The sequence below is a fragment of the Nyctereutes procyonoides genome, unplaced genomic scaffold (assembly GCF_905146905.1).
Source record: "Nyctereutes procyonoides isolate TBG_1078 unplaced genomic scaffold, NYPRO_anot_genome, whole genome shotgun sequence".
Lineage (NCBI taxonomy): Eukaryota > Metazoa > Chordata > Mammalia > Carnivora > Canidae > Nyctereutes > Nyctereutes procyonoides.
In genome coordinates, this window is record NW_026575146.1 from 42,453,855 (window position 1) to 42,481,474 (window position 27,620).

Below are 27,620 nucleotides of genomic sequence, written 5' to 3' on the forward strand. Positions count from 1 at the left end.
CCAACCACTGTTGGCCCATCCAGCCGTGAGCTCCACGAGTGATGCCCATAGAATTGCAATGAGCACTTTTTTTTTTTTTTTTTTTTTTTGCATTGCTATTTCCATCCAACATGTCACAGAATCTGTGTTTGGTTGGGTGCCCCCACTGGAAGCAGACTTTGAGAAAAGTTGAGTGCAAGTGGTTTCTTAGGGATGTGGTTTCTGAACATACCCATAGGGCAATTGGGAAGGGAGGTAGGGCAGCAAGTGGCACAGGGCTCATTATCGATCAGGTCACTGCTGAGAGCAGTGTGCTTAGCTCTGCTGGGGAACTCTGTCATACTGTGGAACATGCCTCAGAGTTCTCCCACTGACCAGCAAAGGGCCTGGGCTATTTGTCTACCAATTCTCCATTCATTTTTTTTTCTTTTTTTTTTTTTTTTATTATTATAAATTAATTTTTATTGGTGTTCAATTTACCAACATACAGAATAACACCCAGTGCTCATCCCGTCAAGTGTCCCCCTCCGTGCCCGTCACCCATTCACCCCCACCCCCCGCCCTCCTCCCCTTCCACCACCCCTAGTTCATTTCCCAGAGTTAGAAGTCTTTATGTTCTGTGTCCCTTTCTGATATCTCCCACACATTTCTTCTCCCTTCCCTTATATTCCCCTTCACTATTATTCATATTCCCCAAATAAGTGAGAACATACACTGTTTGTCCTTCTCCGATTGACTTACTTCACTCAGCATAATACCCTCCAGTTCCATCCACGTTGAAGCAAATGGTGGGTATTTGTTGTTTCTAATGGCTGAGTAATATTCCATTGTATACATAAACCACATCTTCTTTATCCATTCATCTTTCGATGGGCACCGAGGCTCCTTCCACAGTTTGGCTATTGTGGACATGGCTGCTAGAAACATCGGGGTGCAGGTGCCCCGGCGTTTCATTGCATCTGAATCTTTGGGGTAAATCCCTAACAGTGCAATTGCTGGGTCGTAGGGCAGGTCTATTTTTAATTCTTTGAGGAACCTCCACACAGTTTTCCAGAGTGGCTGCACCAGTTCATATTCCCACCAACAGTGTAAGAGGGTTCCCTTTTCTCCGCATCCTCTCCAACATTTGTTGTTTCCTGCCTTGTTAATTTTCCCCATTCTCACTGGTGTGAGGTGGTATCTCATTGTGGTTTTGATTTGTATTTCCCTGATGGCAAGTGATGCAGAGCATTTTCTCATGTGCATGTTGGCCATGTCTATGTCTTCCTCTGTGAGATTTCTCTTCATGTCTTTTGCCCATTTCATGATTGGATTGTTTGTTTCTTTGGTGTTGAGTTTAATAAGTTCTTTATAGATTTTGGAAACTAGCCCTTTATCTGATATGTTATTTGCAAATATCTTCTCCCATTCTGTAGGTTGTCTTTGAGTTTTGTTGACTGTATCCTTTGCTGTGCAAAAGCTTCTTATCTTGATGAAGTCCCAATAGTTCATTTTTGCTTTTGTTTCTTTTGTTTTCGTGGATGTATCTTGCAAGAAGTTACTGTGGCCAAGTTCAAAAAGGGTGTTGCCTGTGTTCTCCTCTAGGATTTTGATGGAGTCTTGTCTCACATTTAAATCTTTCATCCATTTTGAGTTTATCTTTGTGTATGGTGCAAGAGAGTGGTCTAGTTTCATTCTTCTGCATGTGGATGACCAATTTTCCCAGCACCATTTATTGAAGAGACTGTCTTTCTTCCAGTGGATCGTCTTTCCTCCTTTGTCGAATATTAGTTGACCATAAAGTTCAGGGTCCATTTCTGGATTCTCTATTCTGTTCCATTGGTCTATGTGTCTGTTTTTGTGCCAGTACCACACTGTCTTGATGACCACAGCTTTGTAGTACAACCTGAAATCTGGCATTGTGATGCCCCAGCTATGGTTTTCTTTTTTAAAATTCCCCTGGCTATTCGGGGTCTTTTCTGATTCCACACAAATCTTAAAATAATTTGTTCTAAGTCTCTGAAAAAAGTCCATGGTATTTTGATAGGGATTGCATTGAACGTGTAAATTGCCCTGGGTAGCATTGACATTTTCACAATATTAATTCTGCCAATCCATGAGCATGGAATATTTTTCCATCTCTTTGTGTCTTCCTCAATTTCTTTCAGAAGTGTTCTATAGTTTTTAGGGTATAGATCCTTTACCTCTTTGGTTAGGTTTATTCCTAGGTATCTTATGCTTTTGGGTGCAATTGTAAATGGGATTGACTCCTTAATTTCTCTTTCTTCAGTCTCATTGTTAGTGTATAGGAATGCCATTGATTTCTGGGCATTGATTTTGTATCCTGCCACGCTACCAAATTGCTGTATGAGTTCTAGCAATCTTGGGGTGGAGGCTTTTGGGTTTTCTATGTAGAGTATCATGTCATCGGCGAAGAGGGAGAGTTTGACTTCTTCTTTGCCAATTTGAATGCCTTTAATGTCTTTTTGTTGTCTGATTGCTGAGGCTAGGACTTCCAATACTATGTTGAATAGCAGTGGTGAGAGTGGACATCCCTGTCTGGTTCCTGATCTTAGGGGAAAGGCTCCCAGTGCTTCCCCATTGAGAATGATATTTGCTGTGGGCTTTTCGTAGATGGCTTTTAAGATATCGAGGAAAGTTCCCTCTATCCCTACACTCTGAAGAGTTTTGATCAGGAATGGATGCTGTATTTTGTCAAATGCTTTCTCTGCATCTAATGAGAGGATCATATGGTTCTTGGTTTTTCTCTTGCTGATATGATGAATCACATTGATTGTTTTACGAGTGTTGAACCAGCCTTGCATCCCGGGGATAAATCCTACTTGGTCATGGTGAATAATTTTCTTAATGTGTTGTTGGATCCTATTGGCTAGTATCTTGTTGAGAATTTTTGCATCCATGTTCATCAGGGATATTGGTCTGTAATTCTCCTTTTTGGTGGGGTCTTTGTCTGGTTTTGGAATTAAGGTGATGCTGGCCTCATAGAATGAGTTTGGAAGTACTCCATCTCTTTCTATCTTTCCAAACAGCTTTAGTAGAATAGGTATGATTTCTTCTTTAAACGTTTGATAGAATTCCCCTGGGAAGCCATCTGGCCCTGGACTCTTGTGTCTTGGGAGGTTTTTGATGACTGCTTCAATTTCCTCCCTGGTTATTGGCCTGTTCAGGTTTTCTATTTCTTCCTGCTCCAGTTTTGGTAGTTTGTGGCTTTCCAGGAATGCGTCCATTTCTTCTAGATTGCCTAATTTATTGGCGTAGAGCTGTTCATAATATGTTTTTAAAATCGTTTGTATTTCCTTGGTGTTGGTAGTGATCTCTCCTTTCTCATTCATGATTTTATTAATTTGAGTCTTCTCTCTCTTCTTTTTAATAAGGTTGGCTAATGGTTTATCTATCTTATTAATTCTTTCAAAGAACCAACTCCTGGTTCTATTGATCTGTTCCACAGTTCTTCTGGTCTCAATTTCGTTGAGTTCTGCTCGAATTTTAATTAACTCTCTTCTTCTGCTGGGCGTCGGGTCGATTTGCTGCTTCTTCTCTAGCTCCTTTATGTGTAAGGTTAGCTTTTGTATTTGAGTTCTTTCCAGTTTTTGAATGGATGCTTGTATTGCGATGTATTTCCCCCTCAGGACTGCTTTTGCTGCATCCCAAAGATTTTGAACAGTTGTATCTTCATTCTCATTAGTTTCCATGAATCTTTTTAATTCTTCCTTAATTTCCTGGTTGACCCTTTTATCTTTTAGCAGGATGGTCCTTAACCTCCACGTGTTTGAGGTCCTTCCAAACTTCTTCTTGTGATTGAGTTCTAATTTCAAGGCGTTATGGTCTGAGAATATGCAGGGGACGATCCCAATCTTTTGGTATCGGTTCAGACCCGATTTGTGACCCAGTATGTGGTCTATTCTGGAAAAAGTTCCATGTGCACTTGAGAAGAATGTGTATTCAGTTGAGTTTGGATGTAAAGTTCTGTAGATATCTGTGAAATCTATCTGGTCCAGTGTATCATTTAAAGCTCTCGTTTCTTTGGAGATGTTGTGTTTAGAAGACCTATCAAGGGTAGAGAGAGCTAGATTGAAGTCACCAAGTATAAGTGTATTATTATCTAAGTATTTCTTTACTTTGGTTAATAATTCGTTTAAGTATTTGGCAGCTCCCACATTCGGGGCATATATATTGAGGATTGTTAAGTCCTCTTGTTGGATAGATCCTTTAAGTATGATATAGTGTCCCTCTTCGTCTCTCACTACTGTCTTCGGAGTGAATTTTAGTTTATCTGATATAAGGATGGCTACCCCTGCTTTCTTTTGAGAACCATTTGAATGGTAAATGGTTCTCCAACCTTTTATTTTCAGGTTGTAGGTGTCCTTCTGTCTAAAATGAGTCTCTTGTAGACAGCAAATAGATGGGTCCTGCTTTTTTATCCAGTCTGAAACCCTGCGCCTTTTGATGGGGTCATTAAGCCCGTTCACGTTCAGATTTACTATTGACAGATATGAGTTTAGTGTCATCATGATATCTATTTAGTCCTTGTTTTTGTGGATTGTTCCACTGAACTTCTTCTTAAAGGGGAATTTTAAGAGTCCCCCTTAAAATTTCTTGCAGAGCTGGTTTGGAGGTCACATATTCTTTCAGTTCCTGCCTGTCTTGGAAGCTCTTTATCTCTCCTTCCATTTTGAATGAGAGCCTTGCTGGATAAAGTATTCTTGGTTGCATGTTCTTCTCATTTAGGACCCTGAATATATCCTGCCAGCCCTTTCTGGCCTGCCAGGTCTCTGTGGAGAGGTCTGCTGTTACCCTAATATTCCTCCCCATGAAAGTCAGGGACTTCTTGTCTCTTGCTGCTTTAAGGATCTTCTCTTTATCTTTGGAATTTGCAAGCTTCACTATTAGATGTCGAGGTGTTGAACGGTTTTTATTGATTTTAGGGGGGGATCTCTCTATTTCCTGGATCTGAATGCCTGTTTCCCTTCCCAGATTGGGAAAGTTTTCAGCTAGGATTTGTTCAAATACATATTCTGGCCCTCTGTCCCTTTCGGCGCCCTCGGGAACCCCAATTAAACGTAGATTTTTCTTCCTTAGAGTGTCATTTATTTCCCTTAATCTGTCTTCATGGTTCTTTAATTGTTTATCTCTTTTTTCCTCAGTTTCCCTCTTTGCCATTAACTTGTCTTCTATGTCACTCACTCGTTCTTCCACCTCGTTAACCCTCGTCGTTAGGACTTCTAGTTTGGATTGCATCTCATTCAGTTGATTTTTAATTTCTGCCTGATTGGATCTAAATTCTGCAGTCATGAAGTCTCGTGAGTCCTTAATGCTTTTTTCTAGAGCCACCAGTAGCTGTATAATAGTGCTTCTGAATTGGCTTTCTGACATTGAATTGTAATCCAGATTTTGTAGCTCTGTGGGAGAGAGGGCTGTTTCTGATTCTTTCTTTTGAGGTGAGGTTTTCCTTCTAGTCATTTTGCTCAGTGCGGAGTGGCCAAAAACAAGTTGTATTGGGAGAATGAGAGAAAGAGAGAGAAGGAAAGAAAAGAGAAAAAGAAAAAAGAAAAAGAAAAGAAAAAGGAAAGAAGAGAAGAAAAAGGGAAAGAAAAAGAAAGAAAGGTGAAAAAAAAAAGGGGGTGGGGGAAGCAATCAGAAATCAAAAAGAAAAGAAAAAAGAAAAGAAAAAAAAAAACACGGGGGAGTATTTCTGTAGAGTTTAAGTCCCTTGACTTCCCCTGGAACTGGTCCGTCCAGCTGGTCTTCTGGGGGAGGGGCCTGTTGCGCTGATTTTCAGGTGTTAGCACTTGGGGGAGCTGCTCTGCCCCTGCCTGCTGCAGGGCTCAGCGGGGGTTGTTTACCCGTGAGGTCTCAGGAGGATCAGCGGCAGTTGCTATGGCAACTCTGGAAGCCTGGATTCAGTCTCCGCAGGAACTACGGGGCTCGGGGCTCTCGGCTCTCCGTCCGCAGGGCCTGGAGGCTCCGGGGCGGGGCCGCTGATCTGCTCAGCTCGGGGCAGGAGCGTCCTTGCTGTCCTGGGCCCTCCCGGCCTCTGCCTGTCCCGGGGGGAGGCCGGATCCTGGGCTGTGTCCCGGCGCCCTGTGCTCCCGGGCCTGTGTTGTTGGATTTGCGCTCCCGCCCCGCAGCTCCCTCCCTGGAGCCGCTCCCGAGCCCCTCCGAACTGCTCCGGTGCGTGCTGCAGCCCTTAGGGAGCTCGGAGCACTCTCCTGCGCTCGCAGGTGCCTGTTAGTGTCCCCGGGAGCCCGAGGGCATCCCCGCCCTCCTGGGTCCTGCTCCAACTCCCTGCGAGCCCCTTTCCGCCCGCCCGGGAAGGTTGGTGCAGCTCCTGCTCCTCCGGGACGGGGCTTTCCTGTCCTGGGGACACTCGCCCCGGCCTCAGCCCGGCTCCTCCGGGGCCCCTCCCCCTCGGAGGCCTTTTGTTTCTTTATTTCTTTTCCCCGTCTTCCTACCTTGATAGAAGCGTGAACTCCTCTCACTGTAGCATTCCAGCTGGTCTCTCTTTAAATCTCAGGCCGAATTCGTAGATTTTCAGGATGGTTTGAAGGTTATCTAGGTAATTTGTTGGGGACAGGTGATTTGGGGACCCTACTCCTCCGCCATCTTGCCCCTCCCTTCTCCATTCATTTTAGTTGAAGACCATTTCAGAGGGCAGAGTAATACTCTCTGGCTTACTCGGAGTGTGGGCTGAATGTGCTCTCACAACCAGAGAAATCAAGCTTTGGCAGAGAGCCACAGGTGTTTATAGTAAAGAAGCCTGCAGCATACAGAGATGAGAGCCAAAAGTTTGTGGGTGGAATCTAGGATCTTGGCAAGTCAGTACTGGACAGGACTTCAGAAACCATCCATAAAGCTCTCAGGTTTATTTGTTTGTTTCTTTCTTTCTTCTTTAAGATTTTATTTATTTATTCATTCATTCATTCATTCATCATTCGTTCATTCATGTGAGACACAGAGAGAAAGGCAGAGACATAGGCAGAGGGAGAAGCAGGCTCCCTGCGGGGAGCCCAATGAGGGACTGGATCCCAGGACCCCAGGATCATGACATGAGCCAAAGGCAGATGCTCAATCACTGAGCCACCCAGGTGCCCAGCTCTCAGGTTTCTAAAGAGCTTCAAATTTAGGATCTTCCCACTGAATTCCAGCTTCTCCTCTTTGAGACACACTTGTTGATTTGGAAGAGTGGTGGTGAGGGATGCAGTCAGGAGCCCAGGTCAGCCCTGCCCAGGGTATCAACTGGCCCCTGGTGCTCATTCAGGCAACCTTTGCTTGGTCTCCCCCTGCCCCGCTGCCCTGATTTCTGCCTTGCTCATTAGACTCATGTCTCTGAAAATGCTGACTCTCTGAACCTCTCTGGCTTTGACTGACAAGGATCAGAAGAATGAATGCTTGGACAATCTTTTTCAAATCCTTTTTTAACCACAGAACTCTTTTCTCAAACTGAAAAAAAGATAAAAATAGAGGAACTATGGTTGTTGGGGACCAGAGTTGGGATTGGAGACTGGAGACCCTTCACCTGCTGTTCACTGCTTCTCAGGAGCTCGAGTGACAAGTTGTCTGCATTTGCCCAGGCTTCCCTAATCTTAGCATTGAGAATCCCATGTCCTGGGAGAACCCTCAGTCCTGGAAGATCCTATCAGGGGCATAGTTTGAAAGCCGTTAGATGAGATGACCTCCAAAATGCTGTGTATCAAAAGACCTTCCTGCAACCATCTTCGCCTCAAGCCACCAGTAGGTCCCGTGAGGTGTTTGGGAACTGGTACATAAGGGCAACTGATTGCCTCTGAAATCATGTCCAGGCCTGTTCACACCCACAAGAGCTGAGAGACGAAGATGTAGATGGTCTGATGCTCTGTCTCTAGTGGAGGCCTGTGCATACATAACAGAACAGCTTGCTGCTGTTCTTAATTATTTGAAAAATTGAGATCATATACCATAATAGTCACCATTTTAAAGTATATACTCAGTAGTTTTAAGTGTAATTCACAAAGTCATGCAACTATCACCACTGTCAGATTCCAGAACATTTTTATCCCTGCCAAAAGAAACCTTGCATCCATTAATAGTCACTCCTCATTCCCCCTCTCCCCAGACCTTGGCAACTACTGGTTTACTTTCCATGTTTATGGATTCACCCCTTCTGGATATTTTATATAAACAGAGTTGTGAACTCTGTGGCCTTTTGTGCCTGGCTTCTTTCACTGAAGGTAATGTTTTCAAGGTTTATCATGTAGTAACAGGCATCAGAACTTCATTTCTTTCCATGACTGAATAATAATCTATTGTTTGGCTATACCACATTTTGTTTATCCATTCACCAGCCGATGGACATTTGGGTTCTTCCCTCATTTTAGCTATTATGAATAATGCTGCTATGAATATTCATAGCAAAGTTTTTCTGTGGACAGTTCTATTAGGTTTATACCTAGGAGTGAAGTTTTTGGATCATCGGGTAACTCTATACTTATTTTTCTGAGGAACGGACAAACTATTTTTGGAGCTTAAGCTTTTGGAAGTCTTAAGTTCCTCCTTTAATGAAATCATCTGGTTCCTGTCAGGGGATAATTTAGACTCATGTAGTTAGTCATTTTGAATGAATATTTTCTCACAAATGATCGAGCTGGTAGATGGAGTTTTAGAAACAAAGCAAAACAAGATGGATCATGACCTATTTCACTGTAGATTTTTATGTACATATTTATACTAGATCAGATCTCTCTGATGGTAGGAACTAGGCTCTGTTTATCTTTGTGTTTGCCAAAGACCCCAGGTAAAAATATTTCAAAAAATATTTCGTGGATCAATTGATGAGGATCAATTGACGAGGAAATGATTCCTATCCTCGAGATTTGTGTTTCAAAGGGAACCAAAAGGGAAGTATAAATAAAATGCTGGAGGGCACCCCAGAGGAGGGGCGAGTCTTGCTGCCAGGGGAGCCAGGAGGTGAAAGTCTTTTTCAGATGAGGAAAGGACATTCTTGGTAAGAGACCAAGGCAGAAAGATGGAAGACACTGAGGAAGATGAGCAGCTACGCATGCTGGAGTAGAGGGTACATGAAGTAGACAGGGAGGAGATGAGGGGCCAGACACAGAGGGTTCAGCCATCATGAAACAGGCAGCAGAGGAGCGAAGGGTGTGGTTGATGGTTGCTGACCACAGGCAGTGGAAGGGGCCAAAGTAGAAGAGAACACCCAGTGGATAGACCTTTTAGAGGCTTCTCAATAAGCCTTTCTGGGGAGGAGTTTAGCACAGTTTTGAAGATCCTTTAGGTGAAATCATAGGATCTCTATCAAAGAATGATTTAGGACATAAATTAGTTCTTTTGCACACACATTGTTTTATCATGTGTGAGGGAGTTATGAATTGATGGAATCAAAGACAAAAACAGAATTGAGTAATATTCCATTGTGTATATATATACATACCACATCTTCTTTATCCATTCATCTTTCGATGGACACTGAGGCTCCTCCCACAGTTTGGCTATTGTGAACATGGTGCTATGAACATTGGGGTGCAGGTGTTTCAGCTTTTCACTGCATCCGTATCTTTGGGGTAAATCCCCTGTAGTGCTATTACTCAGCCATTAAAAAGGACAAATACCCACCATTTGCTTCGACATGGATGGAACTGGAGAGTATTATGCTGAGTGAAGTAAGTCAATTAGGACAAGGACAATTAGAAGGACAATCATTATATGGCTTCACTTATATGAGGAATATAAAAAATAGTGAAAGGGATTATAGGGGAAAGGAGAGAAAATGAGTGGGAAAAATCAGAGAGGGTGACAAAACATGAGAGACTCCGAACTCTGCGAAATGAACAAGGGGTAGTGGAAGGGGAGGTGGGAGGGGGAATGGGGTGACTGGGTGACAGGCACTGAGGGGGACACTTGATGGGATGAGCACTGGGTGTTATACTATATGTTGGCAAATCGAACACCAATAAAAAATATACAAAAAAAAAAACCAAACAAAACAATTGAAAGGAGGGAAAGAAGGAGAAAAACCTGCAGACTGGGGAATTTGTTTTGCACATTTTAGGGTATACGCATTAACTGGCAGCTAGTAAAGAGGTCAGTGTGGTAATTCTGTCATTAGATGGGCCAACTACGCATATCAGAGGAATCCCTCTCAGTCTTCTGTGGCTGCTTCTGAAGACCTGGTGGTTTGGTGGTCAGCACAAATTTTGTGTACAGATTTTCCTTGACTTACTTGACTTAACCATGGGGCCAGACCCTGATAAACCCATCCTAAGTTAAAATACCATAAATGGAACCATCATACATTGAGGTTCCATTGAGGTTCCATTGAGGTTCTTGTACAGAGGTGACCAAGTCCTTGTGGTTCTGCTTTGCTTAGGTCAGGCTACCCCATCTTCTCATGAAGACATCTAATCCCTAATATTTGTACTGATCTGAGTTTTCTTGGAAACTTTTGTTTCTTTATTGTTCCATAATCATCTCTGTTCCTTATGGAGAAGGAAAGATGTCACCTGTTCTGACCAGACTATATGACCTTGGACAAACCTGGCTTCAGCCTTCTCCTAGTGTTAATGAGCATGGGCCTTGGAAGTGAAAGGCTTGGCTTAGAGTCTTGACTGTCACTAGTACTGTGGTCTGGAACAAAGCCCTTACACTCTGAGCCCCAATTTTGTTTTTCATCTGTAAAAGGTGATCAGTAGTACCTGCAGGGCAGTGATTAGTTGTCCCAGTGACCGTCGATGAACGGTGGCTGCAGCAGTGACCATGACCACTACCCCCTCCAGTAATGACAAAAGGGTTTTGAGTGCCAGTTGGTTCCAGAGCCCTGTCCCTTTGACTCTGATGGGTTCTGATTCTGTTAAGTTCAAGGGCAAGTGCCTGTTTCTAGCTCTGTTGAACTGGTACTGCATTGTAATGGTTTCAGCTGGCAGAGCAAGGTCCGGATTTTGTTTCTTGGGTTGGGTGTGATTTGCTCCCTCTTTTTCTACTTCACCTGTCTTAGGAACAGGCAGGCCTGGTAGCCCAAGTCTAAGAATTCCCTCGTGTGCTTTTAAGATATGAATGTGCTGCTAGTTGCTGGCTGGCCTGGGGCCACCGATCCGATTTGAAAACCCTGGCTCTGAGATCTGCTGCCTGGGAATGGAGTCCAAAACTCTGGTAGACAGTCACCATTTCAGAGATGCCTTTATGCCATGTGTTTTCTAGGTGCTGCCACCCCCAGGGTCCTGGTTCCCTGAAAGCACACAGATTCACTGAAGATTTCAGTGGCTCAGGGAGTTTCCATTCAGTGAGTCTGTCACACACACCTGCTTTATGCCATGCACTGTGCTAGGCACTGGGGACACTGTACAGGCTCAAATGATACTCTTAGTCCTCAACTTTGTCCACGATTGTTTGTAGGGCATAAAGGCAGTCCCTAAGAAGTTTCTTACCCAGAGTTTGGTATGCGTTTTGTCAGAGAAACAGAACACTTGGTAGGTAAGGATCCTGAGAACTCCCTATATCAGAGCCTCTCACACTTTATTGAGCACATGACTTATGTGGAAATCCTGTAAGAATGTGGATTCTGATTCAGTAGATCCAAGTGAGGCATCAAAGTTCATATTTCTTCTCCTCCTCCTCCTCCCTCCTTCCTCCTTGTCCTCCTCCTCCTCCTTCTTTTTCTTCTTCTTTTAAAGATTTATATATTTGAGAGAAAGAGAGAGACAGGAGGGGGATGAGCAGAGGGAGAAGGAGAAGATCTCAAGCAGACTCCTTGCTGAGTGTGGAGGGTGATTTGGGGTCAGTCCCACAACCCATGAGATCATGATTTGAGCCGAAATCAAGAGCCTAATGCTTAACTGACTGAGCTCCCCCAGCACCCCTGAGGTCCATATTTCTAATAAGGTCCCTGGTGAAGCTGCGCTGCAGGCCCATGGACCACACTTTGAGTACTAATGTTCTAAAGCAGTGCTTCCCAGCACTGACTGCACATTAGGACCACCTGGGGGAGCTTTAAAAAAAAAAAAAAAAAACAACACCAAGCTGTGAACATTACACTAAGTGGAAAGAAGCCAGACATAAAAGGCCACGTATTGTACGATTCTATTTGTGTGAAATGTCCAGAATAGAGAAATCTAAGAGACAGACAGCAGATTGGCGCTTGTCTAGCCTTGGGAGTGGACGAGATGAGGAGGGTAATGGGAGGTTGGTTTTTCCTGGGGCAATGAAAATGATTTCTCATTTAAAAAAATTTGTGAATTATATTAAAGACCACTGAAGTGTGCAGTCTAAAAGGGTGAACCCCATGGTATGTGGGTTATATCTCAATCAATTTGTTATTTAAAAAAATCAGAATCTGGGACGAGGGATCTAGATATTGGTAGAAATAAATCTTTTCCAATTCACAAATTTTTTTAAATGAGAAATCATTTTCATTGCCCCAGGAAAAACCAACCTCCCATTACCCTCCTCATCTCGTCCACTCCCAAGGCTAGACAAGCGCCAATCTGCTGTCTGTCTCTTAGATTTCTCTATTCTGGACATTTCACACAAATAGAATCGTACAATACGTGGCCTTTTATGTCTGGCTTCTTTCCACTTAGTGTAATGTTCACAGCTTGGTGTTGTTTTTTTTTTTTTTTTTAAAGCTCCCCCAGGTGGTCCTAATGTGCAGTCAGTGCTGGGAAGCACTGCTTTAGAACATTAGTACTCAAAGTGTGGTCCATGGGCCTGCAGCGCAGCTTCACCAGGGACCTTATTAGAAATATGGACCTCAGGGGTGCTGGGGGAGCTCAGTCAGTTAAGCATTAGGCTCTTGATTTCGGCTCAAATCATGATCTCATGGGTTGTGGGACTGACCCCAAATCACCCTCCACACTCAGCAAGGAGTCTGCTTGACTCCATGTGGTGCTAATGTGCAGGCTAGGGTTAAATGCTCTAATCCAATGATTCTCAAAGTAGGGGCTGTAAATCAGCATCAGCATCTCCTGGGAACTTGCTGGAGATGCAGATTCCTGGGCTTCACCCCAGCCTCACTGAACCAGAAACTTGTGTTTTGAGAAGCGTGCCATGTGAATCTGATGCTCTTTGAAGTCTGAGAACCTGCATGGCTAACACGTTATTTTATTTTTTATTTTTATTTAAAATTTTTTTTTTATTTATTTATGATAGAGAGAGAGAGAGAGAGAGAGAGGGAGAGAGAGAGAGAGAGGCAGAGACATAGGCAGAGGGAGAAGCAGGCTCCATGCACCGGGAGCCCGACATGGGATTCGATCCCGGGTCTCCAGGATCGCGCCCTGGGCCAAAGGCAGGCGCTAAACCGCTGCGCCACCCAGGGATCCCTAATACGTTATTTAAAAAATACAGACAGACATGGATTTGCAATCAAGTTCCTCCAGCTTCTATTGTATTGCCATTAAGTGACTTAACCCCTCTGTGCCTCAGTTTCCTCTCATAAAAAGGTGGATTGCTTCCTCCTAGGAGGGTGCTGTGAGGATAAACTAATATGTTTGAGATGCTTTGGATGGCATATGGCCCATAGTAGGTGCTCAGTAATAACATATGTTTTTACTCCTGTGGTTACTCCAGAAGCTGTACCCGTGATAAAATGGGAAATTATATTGTTAATTCTAGAAGTGAATTCTTAGCGCACCATCCAGGATCTCCCCAGCACCTAGCCTGACCTCCATCCCCAGCATGTATAGTAGCAGGTGCTCCTCTCAGGGGAGAGGTCAGAGGCAGGGGCGAGGGGCGGTGTGCTGGTGCAGGGCTGGGCTGTGTGTGTATCTCAGGATGCTGTTCCTGACTGAGCACTTTGCACATCCCAGGCACCATCTGCATGCACTGCACATTGTACACATGTTACCACATTCAAAACACAGCTTCAGCCTCAGGACTGGGCAGAGCTCCCTAATGCGGGGGGAGGAGGTCTCTGGGTCCAGTGGCTGCCCTGGCAGTTCTGGGGTAGGGGTGGTGGGGAGCTGTGGCAAGGCCACCATGTGGATACACAGTTGCTGTCAAGCCAGGTGTTGGTAAATGGGGGAGCTTGTGGATTTCTCTGTGAGGTCAGAGGTTTGAGAACAGTCTTCTGTAGGTTCTGTGCTGGGATTGTGATGGGGAGTTGGAGGTGGCAGTGGGGAGAGGGTGGGTGAGGAAGAAGGCTGGAGGAGAGAGAATTGCTTTTTAGCTAGGTTGTGCATTCTTGCCTGCAGTGGGCAGACTTTTGCTCTGGGCTCATTGTTGATGTGAGAGCCTGGTGAACTGAGCATCAGTGCTTATCAGCTAGTTGGGTTTTTTTTTTTAAGATTTTATTTATTTGTGGGAGAGAGAGAGAGAGAGAGAGAGAGAGAGAGAGGCAGAGGGAGAAGCAGGCTCCCTGTAAGGAGCCTGATGCAAGACTCGATCTCAGGACCCTGGGATCAAGCCCTGAGCCAAAGGCAGATGTTCAACTGCTGAGCCACTCAGGTACCCTTAGAGCATAAAGGGTCTCTTACTGGCTGCAGAGGGTTTGAAACAGTTCCCCCAGAATCTTCATGGCCTAGAGGACTGGCTTAGGTGGCTGAATAGTGAGAAGTCAATGGAGAGGTTTTGAGAGTGATATTAGGAAGGGAGGGAAACTTAAACAATGAATAGGTGCTATCAAATGATTTGATCTCATTTAACTCTCCTCAGAATACTATTGTAATTAAGTATTGTCATACCTTCCCCCCCTTAAAAAAATCATGGAGAAATTAAGGCTTAGAAAAGCTGTATAACTTGCCCAAGGTTGCAGGATCAAAAGCGGGTAGGATCCTTGGGCCTCTGCTCTTCCAGGTAAAACACCCCCTCTTGGGTCATTCAAGGAGAATCTGGGGACTCAGAGGTTGGAATGACATCAGGGTGTTTGATAAAAAAACAAACTCCTGGTCTCACTATAGACCTGCTGAATGAGAATCTCTAGTGACCAAGCCTAAGCACTGGCATTCTAACCCTTATTCCAGGTGCTGCTGGCATACAGCCAAGTTTGGGAACAGCTGGAGGCGTGTCCTATCACGTGGCCACCTTTCTGTTCCCCTGACCATCTCCCTCCATCCTCCCATGCTTCCCATTTCTTGGGGGTTTCTGTTGTTCAGGCTCTCAAGGAATAACCCCCCTGGTATATACCCCCTCCCTGTTCAAATTTATTTGAAGCTCCCAACCCCAACGCGATTGGGCATCTACCTGCACGCTTGGAAGGGTGGGGAGTTGGTAAGGCCCTGGGGAGTGTCTCTGAGCAAAGGATATGACACAAGCACTCATCAGCTGCCTGAAAGAAGCTAATGACGTTTCTACTCCTCACGTCCTGAGCAGGCAGGCTGTTCACATTTTCTGCGAAACATGTCCTCTGAGGGTTTGTGTAGATGCAGCACAGTTGAGAGCCTCCCACCAAGAGGCTGCTCTGTGGGACAGGCAGCGGCCTCCTCTGAGGCCCTGGAGGAGCAGAGCTGGGGCTGAACCCTTGAAGAGCAGAGCCGCTCCCTCTCCCCACAAGGGGCTCCCTCCAGCAGCTGGGCTAACCTCACCATTTTATGCTTTTGGTATCTTCTATAAGCTGGGCACAGAGTTGCCTTTGGAAACGCCAATTCAGGCTCTTTTTCTTTTTTAATTAATGTTTTTATTGAAGTATAGTTGGTACAATGTAACATTACTTTCATGGGTTAAAAACTCCAATTAAGGCTCTTTGTCTTTTTAGCAGACTACCTTGCCCCAGAACAGTAATAACAAACACTGAGAAAAGCAGAAGCTCTTTAAAGGTCCCTGTCGCCTACCTCTGAGGCTTGGGAGCAACCACCCTGCCAAGAAGATGGGAAGGAGATGAAGCCGGCCCTTTTCTCAGGCTCCCTGAGAAACGTAGATAACAACGTGTTGGGTTCACGGCTCCCTGGGGCTGGGGTGGTGGTGGCGGGGGCAGGTGCACCCCGGGCATGTGTGTCCTCGCTGGAGGAGGAGGGCCCCCTGGGACTCTGTCCCATGTTAGCACAGCTTGCTGGGGATTTTTATCCTCTTGACTGCGTGTGGATCCACAGCCCAGCTCTGGCCAGCAGCCCGCACTGCGTGTACCAGGTGTCAGGAGCCCCCTGGGTGGGATCTCATAGGCTGTACCTCCCTCCCCAGGTTACCCCCCTCCCCTCCTGTCTCATTCTCCCTGTGCTTTTTCTGTCCCCAGTGCCCTTCTCTGTTGTCTCAGGCCCTTTGCAGAGGTGGAAGGGGAGAAGGGGCTTCTTTGCAAAAGAGCGTTCCTCTGGCTTTCCATTGTTCTGAGGAAAAGGCCAAAATCCTTAACTAGCATAGCTCAAGGTCAGGTCCTGCTAAATGAGGGAGAAAATGTATGTGTTGGGGCTTGTAATGACAATAATAATAATAACGTGGGGAGATGCACATCAGATACTAAAAAGGTTCCTCCAGTGCTTAAACTCTCTGGGCTTTATGCCTGCTGAGCCTTCTGCCCAGAACACTGCCCACAACCTGCCAGGCTAACACCTTCCCCTCCCAGGATCTCGGCTCAGACCCCTGGCTCCTACGCCGGCTTAGTCTCCCCCTCCCGTGCAATCATTGCATCTTTTCCTTCATGCCCCCCACCACAATATAGAATTATTCACTTATGTGTCTGGTTTTTAGATTAATATCCATTTCCCTTCTAGACCTTACACTCCATGAATGCAGAGGCCGTGTGTCTTCCCTAAACCTAGCGGCAGTGTGTGGAGCTGGCTTGGCATTCGGTTAACAATTGCTGAACAGATGAACCAGGGCTTCAACCAGGCCCAGTGGTGGGGATTGCTGCCGGCATGGAAACTTCTAACCAGAGCTCTGGCTGTGTGCACATCTTTGCTCAGAATTCTATACAGCATATTGCTCTGGGTGGTTTTTCTGTTAAGATTTTGTGACTTCCAGTATTTTAAATGGTCCTGAAATCTTGGAGACCATTCTTTCTAGGTTGGGTTCAGTTGCACAAGGCTTAAAGTTATTGACCAAGAGGCATTGTCAGCCTCACAGCAATTTGGCACCCTGGGTGTAGCCTGTATGCAGCCCACGGTCTCATTGTTTTCAGAGTGCTGTGGTTTTGTTCATGGTTAAGGGCACACTCAGAGCTGCTGAATCAGTGCTTGGCTGGGCTTCTTATTCCATGTGTGTCTTAGTCATTTACCAGCCTGGGTTCTTTTAAAGGGCACTGGGTCATGGTGACCTAACTGGAACATATCCAAGCCAGTGACCGTGTCCACAAGAGCCCTTGTGCTCTCTTTTGGGCAGTACACAGTAGGTGGGTTCTTTGAGACATGGTGAGTGACCTGTGTCACCAGGAAGCTGTCTTCTACTGCAGTGTTGGTTCAGCTCAGGCAGGAAAATTCCCCTCACCACCCCGACCCCCACAACTGGAAACTTGACACCTTGTGACACAATCCATCTTCTCTGTATCTTTTTTTTTATATATAAATTTATTTTTTATTGGTGTTCAATTTGCCAACATATAGAATAACACCCAGTGCTTATCCCATCAAGTGCCCACCTCAGTGCCCATCACCCAGTCACCCCCACTCTTCTCTGTATCTTCCAAATGGAAATTGGGAAAGAATCCCTTTTGATCATCAGTATTGCCTGGTCCTTTCTGCAGGTCTGACCCCTTTAACGGATTATGAAACCAAACTGTGTGGGCTACCACCAGCATTTAGAAAGAAAAGAGGAGTACCTGAGTGGCTTAGTAGATAGAGCATGTCACTCTCCATCTCCAGGTCGAGTTCAAGTCCCATGTTGGGCATGGAGCCTACTTTTAAAAAAAATGAAGAGATAGCAGAGTATACATATAGTGAAATACACTGTTTTGTTTTGTTTTTTGGTGAAACTTCTCTTTCAGGTATGTGTGCACATGTGCAATCCTCCAATATCATATATTTCTTAGAGTCAAAAATATCCAGTTATCACACTTTATATAGCATGTCTCATTCGGACTTTACAATATCACTACCAACTCTGTTTTGCTTCTTATAGGTACGCGAAATCCAGTCAGATCAAGACTGTGTCAAGCAGCAAGATATTTTTTAAAGGAAGTAGATTTCGATATAGGTGGGTACCTGTGGTTCCATTTTGATAATGAGTTGGGGTGGGGGCTGTTACTGACTTTTACTTTTAAGATTTTATTTATTTATTCATGAGACACACAGAGAGAGGCAGAGACATAGGCAGAGGGAGAAGCAGGCTCCCCATGAGGAGCTTGATGCAGGACTCTATCCCAGGACCCTGGGATCACGACCTGATCCAACAGGAGATGCTCAACCGCTGAGCCACCCAGTCATCCCAGCCATTGACTTTTTGAATACTTTGCTTATAAATCAGTGTGTTTTGGCTTGTACACCTGCTTTGATCCTCCATTTCTACTCCACTCATGTCTTACACTCATGAACTCCCCTCAAATTCCATAGTAACTTCTCTCATGGAGGAAGAGAAGGCATAGATTTCTAGAGTGGATCAGGCTACTGTGAAATTAAAAAAAAATACACACACACACTACTCCCCTTCTGCTCTGAGTATCTGTGCACAGACATTGTGTTTTTCTTTTGCAGTGGTAAAGTTGCCAAAGAGGTGGTAGAGGCCAGCTCCAAAATCCAGAGGGAGCCTCCAGAGGTGCACAGGTATGTGGGGTCATCCCCAGGGCTCCAGGAGGCTTCTGGGATGGGTGGAAGGGTTTAAACGCCTGCTTTGCCAAATCCTCTATAATGGGAAAGGGCATAAGGGCACCAGCTGCCTCTGCCTGTGTCATTTTGGGCACATCTGTTTCCAGGCACGGCGCTCTTGCTGTCCTGGAAGTCTCTGTGGGACAGACTTGACAGGGTCACAGTGTGAGTGCAGCCTGACTCCATTTTGAGTTGCTTGCTCTGTGGGGAGGAATCATTGGCTTGCTTGGGCCTGGATTGTCACATGAACAGTGTGTGAGGCACAGGAGTGTTGTCTCCTGGCTGAAGCTATCATCCTGCTGTCTAAGAACACTCTTCTGTTCCTGCCTCATCAGATGTGGCCAATTCCCATTGGCCCAACTTCTCTTAGACTGTTTCACAGGAGGAAGGCCGGGGGTGCTCATCACTCCTGGGGCTCCTTACTCCCAAAGGTCACTCAGGGGAATGAGGAATGTAGTCATTAGCAGTTCAAGGGTACGCATCTTCATAATGTGGTAGTCTATGCAGTTCATAGGAATTAAATATTCCCTTCGTCATGTTGGACTTTATATCACCACAATATGCACAAATCATTGCATATTCTCAACCTTAAACATGCTAGATATCTAAAGCTGAATATTCTCATCATGACATTTCCCTTTTTGAAGGCAAGATCATCCTAAGTTATGCTTTTTAGGAGGCTGCCACACACTGGTTGGCACCTTTTCCTTCCTTCCCCGCCTTTGGATTTGGCAGAGTCTCCCTTAGGCTCATATTTGCTCATATTTGCCCAGTCTCATCTGTTTCCAGCATGACCCAGTGAACTGGGTGCTTCTTTCCTTATTCCCTGGGTTGTTGTTGGGTCTTTTGGAAATGTTGCCCAACCAGCCTGGCGTGGGGATCCAGACAACACTTCTCTCCCACACAAGGGAGCAGAACTACAGTTGGCACGAGATCCCATGCAGATGTCTACAGAGAATAATTCCTTCCTGGTTTGGGTGACCCAGTGGAAGCTGTCATGTGCACGTCTGTAGAAGTGGTCTTTCCTGCATTAAGAAGCAGGAGAAAGATGTAGGGCTAGAGAAGCTGGAGCACATTGTCTGGAGGTACCTTAGTGCAAAACTGTGAAAGTCTTAGAGCCTACCCACTGATGACACTGATCTTTTATTTGTTATTTACTTCTTTTTAATATAGTCTTTAGAGTCCCTCTTCTACCACAAATCGTAGTTACTCTGTGGCAGAAATGAAAAAGATGAAATGATAAAATGTATCATTTGAACTTTTCTAGACTCTGGGCCAGAAATGACCTTAAGTATCATCTAATTTGATGCTTCTATTTTATAGACAAGGGAACTTGAGTCTCAGAGAAGTTAAATGATTTATCTCAAGTTGTAAATTTTTTTGTGTGTGTGGCAGACCTAAGCCTGTATTCTTTTCTTTGTAGCATTTGCTACCCAGAAAGCTTCTGGCATTCTCTTAGAAGCTGGGAGGCAGAACCATCTCAGGGGCTCCGCTTGGGTTTTATTTTTCTAATTTGAAGTGCGAGTATTTGATCTTTAAAAAAAGAAAAAAGAAATACTTGATGCTGGGGAGTTCTTTTGACAGCACAAATACAAAGAGGGAAACTGTTTTTAACAATATGCTTTCAGAGGCTCATATTCTCAATATGTAAGATTTTCCATGAATCCCATAGTTATCATATATAGATAGATAATGAGATCAGAAATAATTTGAAAAAAATTCTTTTTGACTGAGATTTGCATAGTTTATGGGACTCAAGGATCCCTAGATAAGGGCTTCTCAAACTTTAACTTGGACAGGGATCACCTACAGGTCTTGTTAAAATCAGATTCCCGATTCATGAATCTGGCATTTCTAATGAGCTCCAAGATGGTGGCCATGCTGGTTCAGGAACCACATTTTGAGGAGCCAGGCTGTGGGTGTAAAAGGAGCAGAGTGGCCATAGTGAGAATCTTTTTCCGGAATGGACAGAACCAAACCGCCAGAAGGGCTGGGAAATGAGGCATCAATTTATAGTTTCCCTTTTCTGGAATCTTCTAAAGTCCCCCAGGGATGTTACTGCAAACAAGGACCTATGGGCCCTTGAGACTCTGGTTCATATGGTATTTCTTGCCTTTCCACTGACCCCTTTTATGTGTATATGAAAGCCTATTGAGTCCACATGCTCAGGACACCTCTCTGGTCCTCAGCTTTGTGGTGGTATGTCTCAAATCTCTGACAATACAAGGAAGATTTGTTTAAAGTAATAATACAAAGCAAGCTGTGGGAGGGAAAAGCTGTGCCTATTTGGTCATCTGTGTATCACCCAACACCTAACACAGCACTGGGCACATAGTAGAGGTCAGTACATATTTGTTGAATGCGTATATGAATCAGGGGTGTGAGGTAACAGCAATGTGCCTGCGATTTTCTGAGAAGACCTGAGATCTGTCCAAGGTGCTGCCCTGGGGACCTTGACCTCCTAGGAGGCAGTAGTGCTATTAGAGCCATGGAGATAGATCCTTCCAGTAGCAACTTCTCATTTCTTTCCAGTGGCCAGTTGCGTGGAAGGACACTTTTTCCCTTAAACAATTATTTTTGAATTATTTTGGCTTCTTTGATGTGGCTGTCAAAAGTGAGAATATAGTAATGAATCCTTTCTCTGCTGTGTTCAGAGATGACCACTCCTTTAGAATGGTGATAGTAAGGCTTTAGTTAGTTGTCTTTCTTCCCACTTGAGAGTGTACTCTTCAAAGAACAGCAAGTTCATGGAATACAACTTTTGCTGAGGTGTGTGTATTTAGAGAGACACAACACAGACAGATTGAGAACACTGTCTTGGGAATTTTTTTTTTTCAAAAAGAGAAAAAACTAATTCTCATGATAGTTCACTGATCTTTACTGATGACAAGGTCTCTAAGCAAAGTCCTCCTGGGCTGGCTACCTGGTGAGAATCAACCACTTATGCCAGGGGCTGTGAGGCAGAAGGCTGCAGCTCACTGAGCCCAGGGCTGACCGCATGAGCCACCTGGGCATAGCAGCCACTACTGGGACACACCCAGAAGCAGCATTTGGACCTGAAACAAGCACCAGTCATGAAATTTTTTTTAAAGATTTTATTTACTTATTCATGAGAGACACACACATACACACGGAGAGGCAGAGACACAGGCAGAGGGAGAAGCAGGCCATGCAAGGAGCCTGACGTGGGACTCAATCCTGAGTCTCCAGGATCATGCCCTGGGCTGAAGGCAGTGCTAAACCGCTGAGCCACCCGGGCTGCCCACCAGTCATGAACTTGGTTGTGTTGCTTATAAACTGTGTAGTCTAATCTAGTTTGTGTTGCTTACAAGCTGGGTGGTCTTGGGTAAGTCTCTGAACTTCTCTGATCATCAATTTACTCATCTGTAAAATGAGATTCAGAATATTACTTTGCCCAACTTCTAGATTGTGTTATGGGCATTAAAATAAAGTGCTTTAAAAATTAGAAAGTGCCATACGAATGTGAGATGATGGTGTTATAACTCTCATCCAAAAACGGGAAGCTAGAATTTAACAGACGTGTCCTCATTAAAGCTTCTTCAGATGGAGTTTTGATGATGGGCCAACAGCACTTGCTTCACTGCAAGGACTAGTGCAGGAATTCCACAAGCCTTCAGTTGCTCTATATTATGCTTTCAGTTTTTGAAGCCAATCTTAGAATGTACTTGCACTTTCCAAAGAAAACCTTTTTACCTCAGTAGAATTCCTAGTGATGGTTTCATTAGAAAACTGTTCTGTGCTGAGTACAAAGTGGGTCAGGCATTTTGCAGAATCAGTTGATGGATAGATCCTGAGACTGGAAAACACAACACTGACCCTTGCCTGGCTTGAGGGGACTCCAGCCAGAGAAGCTGTTACATCAGGAGCCCAGGCATAAGGGCAGGGTGGGAGCTGAGTAGGATGTTGGCACATCTTCTAGAAGATCACCTGACACAGTGGACATTAGCCATAGTGAACAGAGTCCTCTCTCCGGCACTGTAGGATAAATCATGCAGAAAGTTCAGGGAGGCACTGTTGAGAATCAGATGATCTCAACTCTAGTCAAGTTAGTCAACTCTAAGTGTCTTTCTTTAGTCAAGTTCTATAACTTCATTGAGTCTCGATGTCCTGATCTGTGAATATGGTATTTTTCTTGCCTGTCTCACAGGTACACTGAGAAAGACAAATATGGTCATATATATAAACCATCAAATTCTGGCATTATATTTATTATTAGCATAACTGTGCTGGTGGGCTCTTGATTTAAACGAAGCCAGGATCAGTTGCACCTTTAAAAAGGTCACAAGGAGAGAAATATAAAAAGGTAACCTATAGTCTTCAGGAGTTAGTAGAGAAAGGATAGGAGACATGCCTTTTGATTCTAATTTTGCTTAATCTTACTCTCTAGTTGTCCCAGGGCCCAACACCCAGGCCTGGAGCCCTAGATTCTTTGTGCTCTAGGGAAACTCTAGCTGTGCCCACTTTTGGGTTTATCTGAGTCTTGGACTTATTGGGAGGCAGTGTTCATCTCTGAATCATAGAACTCAGGGTCTCAGGATTGTAATTCTCTGTAGGGTTCATCTGGCCTAACCCTAAGCAGACCCTAACCTCTCTGACCTTGGCCATAGGCCTCTGCTACAGTGTGGCAGCAGGAGCCTGTGAGCATACATGCTGAGTCAGCATCCTCCTGACCAGCCAGTGCCTGGCAGGCTCACACCTGTGAGATCACTCTTAGTGAACTCAGGCTGTCTAAACACAGAGCAGTTGCCCAGATATTGCAGTGTTGAGGGGGTGGCGTGGGGCAAGGGGCATGATGCTTTACATCTCCAATTGAAGAGTGTTGGGGGGGCACTGCTGTGGAGCAAAATATCCTCCATAAAGGCTCATTACAGGCCCTCCTTGATGATATGCAGTAATTTCTGGAGGATGGAACTGCTGCCAGTCAACTGGCCTGGGTATCAGAGGTGGGTCAGAGCGATCTAGTTTGAGTAGCAATGGAAAATGGGCTTTTCTGAGGTCAGAAAGCTCCACGGTCCTCAGGTGCCCCTCCTTAGAGTTTACAGAAGACCCTTGGCCATCAGTCTCCTCCATGAGATGTGTGCTTTTCCAGCTGTGGCTATAGCACATTAATGGGTCACGAAATGAAAAAAGACCAGCACTTCAAGCAAAATAAACTAGAATGGGGGGGGAAAAGCGAATCACACATAACAAGAGTTACTGTCGTTGCATGAAACATTTGCTTTACTTGTATGTCTCCCTACGTGTGTACAGAGAAATGATATAAGATGCATTCCTTAATGCAGGTCTCCATCAAAAAGTATGAATATCATAGTGCTAGAGAGTGAGTTCCTTAATGCAAGGACCATGGCTCACCAGAACGAGGCAGGCCATCCAATGCTGCATACGTATTAGCTGCAAGTAAGTGGTTGGCGAGTGAAATAATGAAGGACAGGACTCCATGGCAAAGCTAGTCCTCAATTTTTTCTCCAGCCAGTGCCAGCTGTGGAGGGTACCATGTTCTTCTCCATCCCTGTCCCGTGCCAAATAGGAATGCCCCGGCTATAAGGCAGGGACAACACTCATGCCAATCTGAAATGGCAGCTTCTGTCAAGCCAGGATTGCATTTAGTTTACTTAGATTTCTTTCTTTCCTTATTTTTTTTAAAGATTTATTTATTTATTTATACATGAGAGCACAGAGAGAGAGGCAAAGACACAGGCATAGGAAGAAGCACGCTCCCCAAGGAAAGCCTGATGTGGGACTTGATCCTAGGACCCCAGGATCATGCCCTGAGCTGAGGGCAGATGCTCAACTGCTGAGCCACCCAGGTGCCCTTGTTTACTTCGATTTCAAATGTGAATGGCCCTTAATAAGACAGCTAGGGAGGCACTGTAAAGTGCATCAGAATGGATCAGTTTCTGCCCTTAAGGTGCTTCTCAAGGTGGGACTGATTAGTACACCAATAAATACAGCGAGAGGTGCTGAATGCCATGAGTTGTGAAAGAAGGGAGAGTAGTATGAGGAGAGAAAGAGAGAATGTGCAAATGTGTTGTGAAAATGTGTTGTCAGGTGCCCATCCAAGGGGGCACCAAATGGTAGGAGACATTTCACAGCATCTTTAAAGGGTGGGTTGGTTGGGGTTTTGACAGGAAACCTAGGGAGGGGAAAGGTGCTGAAACACCACTAGAGGAGCCCCACTTCCCTGTCTTTCAAGGCAGACAGCTGGTCTCCTTGCAGCAGGCAGTGTAGACAGGCTTCCTGCTATCAGCCACTATTCTTGACATGACACTCGTACATTTTTCCTTGCCATCTGCTGCCCTTCACAGCAAATGACACGTGTTTGCTGCCTCAGAAGCAGGGTGTCTGTGGCTGGCTGGTGAGAGGAGTGTGAATTTGAATGTGAGCATTAAACACTGATATTAAATGTTGGACATCCAGCAACACCAAGGTAGCTCGGAGCCATAGAATACCTGTACCATCTCTCTGACTGGGTTCTGTTTTCGTTTTTGGTTTTTTGATGGTTATTAAATTACTTGGGTGATGCCTTTAATTCACTTGTCTGCATATCTAGGTCAGTGACACCTGCCTCTTGTGTTTTTCGGTGTCACCTAGTACGCTTGAGTCTGTTGACATATGGGGAAATAGGTTTCCTTCGCTGCATTGCATTAGAACACGTGAACATTTTGTCAGAACCTTAAGGATGAAGAGGGCTGTGTGTGTCTTCAGTGTTATGTTGCCTTTACCACTGGCCTCATCCAGTGTGTGAGTGCAGAGACAGTTCCCAACTCAGGAAGCCGACTGAGATGGACAGGCCGGTGTTTGCCACAGAGACCAATTCCCCCCGGTTTGTGTCTGTTTTCAGAGCCAACATTACTCAGAGCCGTAGTTCCTACTCCTTGAACAAACAGCTCATCATTAACATGGAGCCCCTGCAGCCCCTGCTGCCTTCCCCCAGTGAGCAAGAAGAAGAACTTCCATTGGGTGAAGGTAAGTACCCTTCCTTCCAGAAGCTGGCATTGCAGGCTTACCCTAAAGGGATGAGTGAGGCACCAATGGTTGGGCACCTAGGTAGTGGTTGGGGTGGGGGACTGAATGAGTCATAAACTGTTCCTAGAAAATAAACTGTTTCCAGCTGGAAGACTGCATTATTTTGAGAGTTCTATCAGTTTCCCCTGGAGAAAGGCATGGATACAAAGTAGTCCTAAAAATTATGTGTTAAAGGAGTAATGGTGTTAGACCCCCACTGTCCAGCAGGGTAGCCACTAGCAATGTGTGGCTGTTTAAATTCGTTAGAATTAAAAATTCAATTCTAGCCACATTAGCTGCATTTCCAATGAGTAATAGCCACATGTGGCTAATGGCTACCATTATGTAAAGATCAGACCAAGAACTTTTTCATCACTATAGAAAGTTCTACTGAGTGGTAAGTTTTTATTATAATTAAATTAGTGATTGTAAAGAATTTTTCCTAAGTATCTTTATACTGGTCATTCTGCTCTGCTTGAATATTTCTTCTACTTATATTCCCTTTTTCCAGAGGCCTTTCTCTGATAGTTTTAATACAAGCTAAAATACACATAGTCCACTTCAACCCAAAAGCTGTATTCTTAAGGACTGTACTCTATGTGCATCTAGGCTTTTTGCTTTTAAGGACTTACTTCAGGGAAGAATCTTCCCACACTGCTTGTTATAGACACCTCGGGAAGTAATCTCACACATAAATTTCAAAGTATATTTGAAAATGCACTCAAAGTTCTTGGAACCCTGAACACAAATATAACATGCTTTCCTTAACTTTAAGTGACTTTGGTTTCATCTTTTAGACTTTGGGTACTGGGCAGTTCCAAGAGTGCAGGTCTGTCTCCAACAGATCACTTTCACCTGCAGCTTCAGTTGAAGAATTTTGTCCATAGGGGAAAACCCTTCAGTTTGTAATGAAAATATGGCTTAGAATGTAGATATCCTTGGGAGAAGCAGCAGCTACTTCACACTGAAGTGTAAATGATTTTAGTAAATCTTTTTCTGAAAGGAAGTTTATTTATTTTTATTTATTTTTTGGTATATTTTTTTATTGGTGCTCAGTTTGCCAACATACAGCATAACACCCAGTGCTCATCCTGTCAGTGAATGTCACCCCCCTCAGTGCCTGTCACTCAGTCACCCCATCCCCCTGCCCACCTCCCCTTCCACAACCCTTAGTTTGTTTCCCAGAGTTAGGAGTCTCTCATGTTCTGTCTCCCTCTCTGATATTTCCACTCATTCTCTCCCCTTTCCCCTTTGATTCCTTTCACTATTTTTTATATTCCCCAAATGAATGAGACCATATAATGTTTGTCCTTCTCCGATTGACTTATTTCACTCAGCATAATACCCTCCAGTTCCATCCACGTTGAAGCAAATGGTGGGTATTTGTCTTTTTTTTTTTTTTTGTATTTGTCTTTTCTAATGGCTGAGTAATATTCCATTGTACACATAGACCACATCTTCTTTATCCATTCATCTTTTGAGGGACACTGAGGCTCCTTCCACAGTTTGGCTATTGTGGACATTGCTGCTATAAACATTGGGGTGCAGGTGTCTCGTTCTTTCACTGCATCTGTATCTTTGGGGTAAATCCCCAGCAGTGCAATTGCTGGGTTATAGGGCAGGTCTATTTTTAACTCTTTGAGGAACCTCCACACAGTTTTCCAGAGTGGCTGCACCAGTTCACATTCCCACCAACAGTGCAAGAGGGTTCCCTTTTCTCCGCATCCTCTCCAACATTTGTTGTTTCCTGTCTTGTTAATTTTCCCCATTCTCACTGGTGTGAGATGGTATCTCATTGTGGTTTTGATTTGTATTTCCCTGATGGCAAGTGATGCGGAGCATTTTCTCATGTGCTTGTTGGCCATGTGTAGGCCTTCTTTGGTGAAATTTCTGTTCATGTCTTTTGCCCATTTCATGATTGGATTGTTTGTTTCTTTGCTGTTGAGTTTAATAAGTTCTTTATAGATC

At 44.6% G+C, this 27,620-nt stretch overlaps 1 protein-coding gene across 3 annotated transcripts in view; it reads left to right on the forward strand.

Moving 5' to 3' along the window:
- Positions 1 to 27,620, forward strand: part of FRMD3 (FERM domain containing 3) — a 301,558-nt gene that overhangs the window by 220,622 nt on the left and 53,316 nt on the right. For all 3 annotated transcript variants that reach the window (XM_055311651.1, XM_055311650.1, XM_055311652.1), the window contains 3 exons: positions 17,944 to 18,018; positions 18,516 to 18,584; positions 25,489 to 25,613. In XM_055311651.1, the coding sequence (XP_055167626.1) occupies positions 17,944 to 18,018; positions 18,516 to 18,584; positions 25,489 to 25,613 (269 nt within the window). The remainder of the gene's footprint in view (positions 1 to 17,943; positions 18,019 to 18,515; positions 18,585 to 25,488; positions 25,614 to 27,620) is intronic.